The following is an 11,833-nucleotide window of genomic DNA, read 5'->3' on the forward strand; positions in this document are numbered from 1 at the left end:
GTGCTTAGATTTTTATCAACGTGCAACAGGCCCTGCATTGTAGGGGTGTGAACTTTGCTCTCTGCACAGAGCACTTCTGGGGGCGTCTAGCTAGGAAGATGGACCAAGAAGGTCTGTTCCAGGGTGGGTGCTAGGGTGGAGGCGAGAGCGCAGCTCCTCAAGCTGTACTTGCTCAGGATGTGCACTCAAAGCCACCCCACTCCCATCACCTGGAGCTCACCAGCCCCTGACCTACTCTCCCCATGACCTCTATGACTGCTCTGCCACCAGTCACAACCTCAGGTCTACCCATCTTCCTATGGCCTCTGTAGAAGCAAGTGTGGCTTGACAGACATTTCGGAGGTTTCACAGGTAGAAGACAGGGGAAGCCAAGGCTTCTTACTTCCGAACTTCTCCCCTTCCCACTCAGTCTCAGAGGAAATCAGAGGAGGGAACGGTGCGCCTGAGCCCAGCCTGGTGGTCCCAGTGAGAAAGGGGACCCTCTGCACACAGAATAACCCAAATGCCCAGGGTTTCTGGACCTCTGAGGACCCCAACATGGACCTCCCCCCAAAGAAGCCCAGGTCGCTGTAAAAAGCAGGCAGCTGAGGCTGTGTGGGAGGGAAGGTGGCTTTGGGGGCCTGCACTGGATGCGGGGAACCCCTGGCAGCGGGAGGTGGGGTTTTGAGAATTGCTAGTCTGAAGACAGCTCAAGGTGTCCGCGGCCTGGGGGACGTAAGAGCCTGCCTCTGGAAGAGAAGGGGTTTGAGGTCCCACCAACCCCCTGGGACGGGCCGGAAATTGCCGCCGAGCCACCAACACCACCAACCCAGGCCTTAAACTCCGCCCCAACACCGGTTTCCCGTGTCGGCTGAGGTCTCTGCCAGCTCACAACCAAACCCCGAGCGCCCCCGCCAGGCGCCAAGAGGCCCTGCCACGACCTCTGCGCATGCGTAAAGCTGCCCGGTCTGCGGCATGCTGGAAAATGTAGTCCCGACGGTCCCGTGGCCAGTCTCCCCTCTTCCGCTCCCCTCCCCCAGCCTCCATCCTCCCTATACCCGAGTTTAGCCCTGAACTTCGCTGAGTGCCAAACTTGCGGTTCCCTGAACAGCGCCTCCCGCGTTCGAGGAACATAGCGGCCTCACTCCCAGCTGGAGCTGGGTGCGACTCAAACTTTGTTTTCCTTCTGAAGCCTGGATCTTCTGCCTTCTCTCTTCCCTACAACCTTTCAATTTTCCTCAGAGTCTGGTCAATCACTGAGGTTCCTGCCCTAGCGTAGGCCCTCAGGCCCTCAGGCCAGGGCTGTGGCAACTTAACTCATTGATCCCTGTATCTAGTAAACAAATTGGGGACGCTGGATCCACCTCGGACACCTTCGGAGGACTCCCATGCCTCATCTCTCTAGCTGGACAACTCCTTTCTCAAATACCTGGTAGTTCTCTCCCCCTCTGTAGCACCAGGAGTGCGTTCCGTAATGGCCTCCTTTCCCTGACTGGTATATGATTCCAGCCATAAGGAGTGCCCCATTTCTGGCAAATTTCCAGGGGCAGATCATTAGGGGAAGCCGCAACAGCCCTCTGGAGTCCCAGCTTTCCCCCTCTTCCTGAAATTGCAGCTTAGAGGATAGAAGATAAGCCTAAGAACCAAAGAGGAAAGGGCTTTGGGACCACAAATGCTCAAAGATTAGAAGTTCTTAAGGAATTACTTATAAGTGGGGAGGGTGGGTGTAGGAAGCCATCCAGCCAAGACCCTTCCCATCTTTGGCCTAGCTCTGTACTCTGTAAAGATGAGTCTAAACTTCCAAGCTTGTTTTGGCTATAAGGAGGGAAACAGACCTGGGATATGGAGAGAGACCAAGTTTTAATGACTTCATTTGAACCTTGGATCCAGACACGACCAGCGCTAGATCTGCCTTCTAAACTTTTAGGTTATGTAAGCTAATGCATTTTCTCTTTCTTTCTTTCTTTCTTTCTTTTCTTTCTTTCCTTCCTTCCTTCTTTTTCTTTCTTCCTTCCGTCCTTCCGTCCTTCCTCCCTTTCCTTTCTTTGCCTTTCCTTCTTTTCTTTTCTTTTTTTTTTGCGTAAGTCATTCTAAGAGTTTTCTATCTCTTGCAACCACGAGTTCTGACTAATTGTGTGGGGGAAAGAACAGCACACCAGCGCCAGCGGAAGGTGCTGAACCTCTGAGATCTTCCCTTATGGCTCAACTCTTCCACCAGCCACCCTCCTCTTACTTAAATGTTACTGCTGTGTCACTTGACCCTAAAATATTTTGCCTAGTATGTGCCTCTTTCCAGGGTTTTTAAATATCTAGAATTCTATAGCTGGGAGGAGGCTGGCAGATCTGGCCCAAGCTTATACTCATTGCAAGAACCACCCTACCAGCTTCTTCTTAAACATTTACAGAAATAGGGACCTCACTACCTTACCAAGTACTCCTTTCCAGTCTTTTTTTGAGAAAACTTTTTTTTTTTTAATTTGGAGCCAAAATCTGCCTCCCTGTTACTTTTAGCATCAATTCTGCCTCCGAGCCACAATCATACAGTCACACTTCTCCCTCCTATACATGACAGCTCTGATGGATGGCCTAAGTCTTTTTTCCCCCTTCCCAGGGAAAGCTTTCTAGAGTCACTCTTACAGACCTTATGTGAAGCCTACTCATCATTCCCACTGCTTTGCTTGAGCAGAGTCTCTCTCTCTCTCTCTCTCTCTCTTTTAAATTTACTTTTTATTTATTTTTAGAGAGAGTGTTAAAGTATGAGTGGGGGAGGGGGAGAAGAAGAGGGAGGGAGAGAACCTTAAGCAGGCTCCATGCTCAGAGCAGAGCCAGATGCGGGGCTTGATCTCATGACCTTGGGATCATGACCTGAGCCAAAATCAAGAGTCAGATGCTTAATCAACTGAGCCACCTAGGCACCCAACCAGAGTATCTCTTAAAGTATTATGCTAAGAAGTGAATATAGTACTGGCAGCAAATAGTGGAGAGCCCATCTCTTCACTGGGCACCAAGTCTATGGGCTTTGTTTGTAAGGAATACACTCTTTTAGCCTAGCTTAAAAGTGAAGGGGTGTTTATTTTTAGGACACCTGGGGCAATTAGGAAGCCGAATGGAGTGGGAATCACAGAACAGTGGCTATGGTATGTTTGGGGCTTTGCAGACTGTTATCGGATTTTGGCTCTCAAATCTCAGCATCATTGGAGACCTCAGAGAAAGGAGTACATGGGTCTTCCCACTCCTGCTCCTCCTGTCCCATAGCTCAGGAATTCTCTCTGACAGAGTTTCTGCTTCTTTTATTTATTCCTACTTGCTTCCTCATCCTGCATTGTAAATTCTCTACTTCTTGTTTTTGCCTCTTCACAACAGCTTCATATTTTCTCCCCTGTCTCATGATCTCAGTTATATGTTTAATTATAGGAATAGTATGAGCACGTGTGTTAAAACAATCAAATAGAACTGAAAGGTATACAACAGGGGTTCTCAACCAGAAGTGACTTTGCCCCCTGGGAGACACTTGGCAACGTACAGAGACATGTTTAGTTGTCACAGCTGGGGAGCGAGTGCTGTTGATATATAGTGGGCAGAAGCCAGGGATGCTGCTAAACATCCTGCAACACATGGGGCAGCCATTCATCATACAGAATTTCTGTCCTCAAAAGTTACAAGCGCTGAGGTTGAGGGGCACCTGGGTGGCTCAGTCAGTTGGGCATCCAACTTTGGCTCAGGTCATAATCTTGCGGTTTGTGAGTTTGGGCCCTGCATCAGGCTCTCTGCTGTCAGTGCACAGCCTGCTTCAGATCCTCTGTCCCCCTCTCTCTCTGCCCCTCCCCTGCTCAAGTGCACTTGCTCTCTCTAAAATAAACAAACATTTAAAAAATTTTTTAGTAAATTAAAAAAAAAAGTACTGGGGTGCCTGGGTGGCTCAGTAGGTTAAGTGTGTGTTTGGCTCAGGTCATGATCTCATGGTTTGTGAGTTCAAGCTCTGTCAGCACAGAGCCTGGAGCCTGCTTCAGATTCTGTGTCTCTGTTTCTCTCTGCCCCTCCCCTGCTTGCATTCTGTCTCTCTGTCTCAAAAAATAAATAAATGTTAGAAAATAACTAAATATACTGGCACAAAAACAGACATTCAGATCAATGGACCCACAAACATATGGCCAACTAATCTTTGACAAAGCAGCAAAGAATATCCAGTGGAATAAAGACAGACTCTTCAGCAAGTGGTGCTGGGAAAACTGGACAGTGACACGCAGAAAAATGAACCTGGACCACTGTCTTACATCATACACAAAAATAAACTCAAAATAGATGAAAGTCCTAAATGGAAGACAGAAATCCATCAAAATGCTAGAGAAGAAAGTGGGCAAAAGCCTCTTTGACCTTGGCCACAACAACTTCTTACTCAACACATCTCTGGAGGCAAGGGAAACAAAAGCAAAAATGAAATATTGGGACCTCATCAAAATAAAAAGCTTCTGCACAGTGAAGGAAACAATCAGCAAAACTAAAAGGCAACTGATGGAATGGGAGAAGATATTTGCAAATGACATATCAGACAAAGGGTTAGGATCCAAAATCTATAAAGAACTTAACAAACTCAATACCCAAAAAACAAATAATCCAGTGAAGAATTGGGCAAAGGACATGAATACACACTTCTCCAAAGAAGACATCCAGGTGGCCAAACAACACATGAAAAAATGCTCAACATCACTCATCATCAGGGAAATACAAATCAAAACCACAATGAGATACCACCACATGCCTGTCAGAATGGCTAACATTAACAACTCAGGCAACAACAGATCTTGGCGAGGATGCAGAAAAAGATCTCTTTTGCACTGCTGGTGGGAATGCAAACTGGTGCAGCCGCTCTGGAAAACAGTATGGAGGTTCCCCAAAAAATTAAAAATAGAACTACCCTACCACTCTGCAATTGCACTACTAGGTATTTATCCAAGGGATACAGGTATGGTGTTTTGAATGGTCACACACACCTCAATGTTTATAGCAGCACTATTGACAATAGCCAAAGTATGGAAAGAGCCCAAATGTCCATCAACAGATGAATGGATAAAGAAGATGTGTATATATCTATATATATAAAATACACATTGTGTGTGTGTACACACACACACACACACACACAATGGAGTATTACTCAGCAAACAGAATGAAATCTTGCCATTTGCAACTACATGGATGGAACTAGCGTGTATTACGCTAAGCGAAATTAGTTGGAGAAAGACAAATATCATATGACTTCACTTATATGTGGACTTTAAGATACAAAACAGATGAACATAAGGGAAGGAAAAATAATATAAAAACAGGGAGGGGGACAAAACAAGAGATTCTTAAATACAGAAAACAAAGAGAGGCTTGCTGGAGGGGTTGTGGGAGGGGGGATGGGTTAAATGGGTAAGGGGCCTTAAGGAATCTACTCCTGAAATCATTGTCGCACTATATGCTAACTAACTTGGATGTAAATTAAAATATGAATGAAAGAAAGAAAAGAAAAGAAAAATTTTTTAAAGTGCCAAAGTTAAGAAATCTTAGCACTGAGTGTGAGGGAGGGGGGAGTAAAAGGCTATTCCCCCAGCCCATTCCTACTCTTAGTTGTAGTTCCCAGAGTCACCTACTATTAATGGCTTCTGTTTTTAAGTCTTTTGGTCATTATCCCTGTACCTGTCAATAATACTTACACTACTTAGAGCAAGGGAAGTCTTGGTATATGGAAACCCTCTCCCTTCTACAATCCGTCTGACAACTCCCAGCTATAGAGGATGAACTTTAAATGGGCTCTGCTGAGTTCCTGGCAGAATTTCCTGCAGACCAGTTTCTGGAGAATAGCCTCAGAGCCAAGAACAAGGACCTTCAGGAAGGCAGCAAGTTCCAGAAACAGCCGCCTTCCCAGGAACAATCAATGGCTTTGCTGAGTCTCTCCAGCTCTCTTAAAAACTAAGGGTGGATTGAATTTCTCAGCCTTTGAGGCCAGGAGAATGCAGGCAAACCAGAGGACAGAGAGACCCGCTGGAGGAAACAATTGAATCTCTGACTGAATGAGAGCCTGGAGGAGATATGTGTGAAGGTCAAACACAAAAGATTTCCCTTAGCTAGAAAATGTGATATCAGAACTAAAAATTTCCATACATAAATCAAAGGAGAGGATGGTTACTCCTAAACTCTAAAAGAGGTCCAGAAAATTAAACAGATGAAATATCTCAAAACATGTAACAAAAATATGGAAATGCAGATTGTGTGGTGAAAGACGGGAGACTGAACCAGACCTAGGAGATTTAGCCTGCAAATTCTTTGAGTTCCAGGAGAAAAGGAACGGCAGAGGAGAGTTTATAATGAAATAATAGGTGAAAATTCCCTAAGCTGAAGACATACAACCCTTTACAGGTTAAAATTCCTGAACTCTAAAGATAAGGGAAATCTTACACATTTCCAAGCAGAAAGTTCTTTCTTCTTATGTGCAACTCTGGAAGTTAAAAGAGAGCAAAGGAGAAAAGAAAGATATTTGAAGATTTGTAAAAAATATTCAGTATCTCATCTGAGAAATACTTTTAAGAAAAGACTCTAGTGAAATAACAAATGAATTATAACAGACTTCAAGATAGGTGAAGGTCAAGGGAAGAGGAAAGAAAACAGTGGAGTGCAACGAACCATGATCTATATATTTATATCTATGTCTATATATGTATAGCACATCATATAAACGCTAAAACTCTTGAAACAGAAGGAACACATACATCATAAAGGAACTTCTAATAGGGACTAAGTCATCTCAAGAAAACTCTTGGAATCAGGTAGTGAGGGTAAGGCAAAGTAAGTGTTCCAAGGATCTGAGGGGGGGAGGAGGAGGAGGAGGAAAGGTAGTGAAAGTAATCTAAAGACCATTTCTTATTGGGTTGGGGAGGAAGTAGAAGATAAATAAAGTATGATGGAAACAGTTATTCTGTTTTCACATACTAGAAAAATCATGTGCATCTATTTCAGAGAACAGGGCAAAGGATGGTAACTATTAATAGAATGACAAACTCCAAATTAACAAGGAGAAAATGGGATGAATAGCCATTCATTCAATGCAACAAAGGTAAAGAAGGGTTCACAACAATGCTTACAAATTCAAAAACAAGTAAGATGGAAATAAATCAAATATATCACTCAGTATAGTAAAAATGAGTGGACTGAACTCTTCCATTAAAAGACTCTAAGGCTTTGTTATAAACCAAATTCTGGTCAATGCTACTTAGAAGAAACATATTTAAAGCAAAGTGATCAGGGGCACCTGGGTGGCTCAGCTGGTTAAGTGCCCTACTTGGACTCCAGTCATGATCCCACAGTTCACGAGTTCAAGTCTCGCATTGGGCTCTCTTGTCAGCAAGGAGAAGAGACCTGACTTAGCCTATTTTTGGAAAAGACTGCATTCAAATGGCACCAGAGCTAAGTTTTATCTATTCTTAAATAATGATAACTTCCACAGCATTTAATTTAGTCAAAACTATGGGAAAAGAAGAAAATTCCCATATTTAATATTTAGAGCCAGCCTAATTTAATACAATTCCTAATAAAACTTCTAAGTAAAAATGAAAAAGAGGAAAACTGCTGAAATATAATGAAGGCTTTTTACCAAAACTTAACAGCAAATATTGTTCTCAAGGGTGAAATATTAAAACGATTTCCATTGAAATAAACATTTAGACAGAGATGCCTGCTATTATTATTTAACATATCTTGGATGTTTTACCAAATGCAGTAAGTTCTTAACCACATTTACATTTTTGTCAAGTAAAATAACATATTCACAGAGTCTGGGGATTAAAGTGTGAACATTTTGGAGACGCTATTATTCTGCGTACCATGCTCTGTTTATAGATTAGGGCCTCCCAGAGCCAGTGGACCAAAGTAATGAAGATGGATATAACCTGATTTTCAGGGTCTCAAGAGACTTCCTTGACTTCTTGATGTGGGCTACACCTCACCAAAGTTCATACAGATGAGCCCCTTTCCACACAGCAAATTCTTTCCCAACGTCCTCATAGCTGGGCTCCCTCCTCTTAACTACCTTTACAACCCAGTCCTTGTAATAAACAATGGAGAGGCCAGGAGAGAGCAAGAAATGGGTTGAGTGTCTGTGCTTATATGATATAACGGTTATGGGAAAGCTGAAATGCACAGCACTGGCCTCTCAGCTCTTAAAAGCCCCCAGGAGGGGCACCTGGGTGGCTTAGTCAGTTAAGCGTCTGACTTCGGCTCAGGTCATGATCTCACAGTTCGTGGATTCAAGTCCCACATCAGGCTCTGTGCTGACAGCCAGCTCAGAGCCTGGAGCCTGCTTCAGATTCTGTATCTCCCTCTCTCTCTGACCCTCCCCTACTCACGCTGTCTCTCTCTCTCTCAGAAATAATTAAAACATTAAAAAACAACAACAACCCCTCCCCCCCGACTCTCCTGACATTTGGGCAGGTGGAGGCACAGCCTGAGTTACAGGGCTCCTCTCTGATATCCAATCTTGAAAGGTAATATGAATGCCAATATCGTAAAGGCCCCACGTGACACACGTGAGGAAGAAGGATCCCGCTCTCACACCCTATTCAGAAAAGAAGGTGTTGGAAGGGAAAGCAGAATGTCACAAGGGGATGTGTAACCATCATCAACAGAGCTAAGGAGGATAGAGATACAGGCCAAGACTGCTGAAGTTGTCTATGCCATTGCTGATGTGCAGTTTAGCTCACTCCAGGTGCATTCAGGTATGCTCTCTCCTGAAGCCTCTCCAAGGTCCCATTTAGGCAGCATATCCATTGATTTNTTTTTTTTGAGCACATACTGGACACTTGGTTTGGTATTTTACCTGGCATCCAGGCCATGTTCTCTTGTGAAAACTGGGACATTATAGTTTACTGAATTCCTGCAAATGTTCCTGCAAAACAGATCTACAGATACACTGCCCCACCCCCATATACCACAGATACAAGTACCCTGACTGCCCCCACCCACCCGTGCCACCAGCTGCTCTATGTGCTCCCACTCACTCTCACAGGCCCCAGAGGCCCCCAGGGAGCCACCAACACACACCATCCTATGTTATCTGGAGGAGGTCCTCATAGGGTGACTGGGGGAGGGGACAAGGTTGCTGGAAACTAATTGAGCAAGGACGGTTAGCAGCTGCAGGGACACCTTAGGAAATAGCCTTAAAAAAGAAAGGTTTCTATAATCTGTCCCCATGACCTTTTAAGACTTTTCTGAAAATGGTCTCTCATTCCCTGCCATGGAAAAAAATAACAGCTCTCACAGGCACCCTTCAGCCCACAGAATCCTCTGAGCTTAATCCTCCCGGCAGCCTTGACATAGATGCTCACCTCACACAGTTACCCCAACAGACTGCAAAGAGCAGGGGGGTGCATGTACACATGTGCACACTCACACACAGGCACATACCTGCCTCTTCTCAGGTGACAAATGTGTTTTTTTCTACCTCAGTGGGCACTTTTTCTGGGTGGGCTGTGGGGTGCTGCTGGGCAGAGCTCTCAACAGACCCATAGGGCCCATTACAGCACCCCTCCACACACCACTAGTCATACACTACGGCTGTTAGCATGTGGTGAGGACCTCCTTCCCCTTCCTTTTTCCTCCCCACAGAGGTGGCAGTGTGTGAAGAGGTTCTGCGGGGGCAGATGTCATCTACTTCAAGTGGGTTTTTTCCACCTACATACCTTGTCTTGTTCCAGCTTCTTGCTACCCACGGAAGTAAGCCCTTTTGGGGTCACGTGCTGGTAAAAGAACATTAGGGAGCACTTTTGAATTACTGTGCAACAACCCCTCCTCCCCCACTGGTTTCCCCCTCAGCTAGGCCCTTGGCCCCCTTAAGGGCCTCCCAGCCCCTGCTCTTCTCCCACGAATGGCCCCTTTTTCCTTGGGGCTGGGTGTAAACGGCCAATGTTGAGACTTTTTTTTTTTTTTAAGGAAGACCTTAAGAAGGAAAATAAGAGAAAAAACTAAAACCAAACCAAGAAAATAAAACCTCAGGTCCAGAGTCTGTGCACTCAGCACCCAGCCCTGCTTTGTTTCCTTGCCTCCCTTCTAAGATGCTGCAGCCCTTCTTCACCCCTACCCAATGCCTTTGTTCACCTCCTCCCAGACCCCCCACAGGGTGCATAAGTGGCCAGTGCTGCAGGCTTTCCAAAAGTGTACAAGCTGTGGGTTGTTTCTCATCCTCACCCCCCACCCAGGCTTATCCCCAAGCTTCTGCCTCCTGGACTCAGCTTGCTGGATCCAGCTTGGATGTCTGGAGTCCAGAGTCCAGCAGGGGGCAAGACGGAATGAGGAAGGGGCTGACTGGCCGAATGTGTGATCAGTAGGGAACAAGGGCCCAGAAGGCCAGGGAAAGTTTGTGAAGAGGGAGTCTGGGGGAGTTTATAGAAGAGAAGCACTGTGGTACCAGATCCTCTGCATCCTCCAAAGGGCTGCCACGTTCTCAGGAAGGGCTTTGGAATAAGAACCTTCCTATGTGTGAAATCCTTGGTAGCTCTGTGGGGCTACAGCTGGAGGGGAGCTGAGTGAGTCTACCCTGAAAGCCCCCAAACTGATAGGGAAATGAGGCCCACCAAACCAAGGTTCTCCTCCTGGGAACTTATATCTGCTGGCAACTCCAGGATGACGAGGAGCAAGGGCTCCAAAGTAGGGTACCCCAATGTGATGGAGAAGATGGAGTTCCATTCTGGAGCAGTGACTGGGGAGATCCTGTGTTTAGCTGGACACAAAAGAGCTCTGACAACACATAGATAAGCCCGTGGACAGAGCAGCCAAGAGAAGAGCACAGGGCAAATCAGGGTAGATGGTCAGGAGGATAGGCATTTAGAGCCCAGTACTGGCAAAGTGGGTGTGGGATGCATGGAAGGGGAGCACAGGCAGGACACAGGGACCTGAGTAGTGATCCAGTGACACCTCCAGCCTCTCCCCACATGTTGTGGACCTCAGTTTCCCATCCACTGTCCCTCTGGCAGAGGCTTAGGGATGTCGTCCGCTTCACCGAACCCATCTGTCTGAGATTTGCTCATATCTTCCTCTTTTGTAACTAGAAGTCACAGAGCAAAGCACTAAGCTGTGCAGTCACAAAAGGAACACAGAGCCTAAGAGTGTGAAGGGACAGAGGGGAGAGTGTCAAGGGAAGCTTGGGGCCAGTGGAAGAAGGGGGAGAAGGGTGGGAGCAGAGGTGCTCTGGGCCATGGCTGAGGCCATCACCTATGCAGACCTGCGGTTTGTGAAGGCTCCCCTGAAGAAGAACATCTCCAGCCGGTTAGGACACGGTAAGGGTGTCAGAAGCACCTCCTTGATTTTGCAACCTTATGCTCCCTCATGACCCTACCTCCACCTCCACCTTTTCTCTCCTCTCCAGACATGGAGGCTGATGAGGATGAGGAACTCACCTACGAGAATGTACAAGTGCCCTCAGTCTCAGGTGGGCCCTTGAGCTTGGCCTCTTCTGGAGGAGGGAACAAAGCAGGTACGGAATGCCCAGAGCGTGTATGTTTGGCGGGAGCGGAGGGGGGGCTGGAGGAGGGGTGCGAGGAGAGCTGTGTCTCCAGCTGCGAGTCCACAGTATTCTTGGGGTGGGGGAAGAGGGAACAACACCCTTGGGAAAGGAGGGGGTGCTTAGGAAAGAGAAGACTGAGCACTGGATAAACGGGAGCCAGGGAAGAATAAAGCTCCCCGGGGCAAGGTGGAGATCCCAGGGGGGAGACAGTGGCTCCTGGGAGCGGTCAGGGCAGCCCTGTGGGGAGAGGAGTTCGAATGGGAAGTGGGGAGTCATGGGACAGAGAAGAGAGGGGAGGGGAGGGGGGTGGGGGAGCTT

General features: G+C 46.5%; 1 protein-coding gene across 2 annotated transcripts in view; it reads left to right on the forward strand.

Annotated features, from left to right (window-relative positions):
• The first annotated feature begins 11,147 nt into the window (after positions 1–11,147).
• The window catches only part of CD72 (CD72 molecule), a 7,780-nt gene continuing 7,094 nt past the window's right edge, over positions 11,148–11,833 (forward strand). For both annotated transcript variants that reach the window (XM_077756237.1, XM_077756238.1), the window contains exons 1-2: positions 11,148–11,288; positions 11,378–11,485. In XM_077756237.1, the coding sequence (XP_077612363.1) occupies positions 11,207–11,288; positions 11,378–11,485 (190 nt within the window). In that variant the 5' untranslated portion in view covers positions 11,148–11,206. The remainder of the gene's footprint in view (positions 11,289–11,377; positions 11,486–11,833) is intronic.

Source organism: Crocuta crocuta, unplaced genomic scaffold (assembly GCF_008692635.1).
Source record: "Crocuta crocuta isolate KB4526 unplaced genomic scaffold, BGI_CrCroc_1.0 scaffold431, whole genome shotgun sequence".
Lineage (NCBI taxonomy): Eukaryota > Metazoa > Chordata > Mammalia > Carnivora > Hyaenidae > Crocuta > Crocuta crocuta.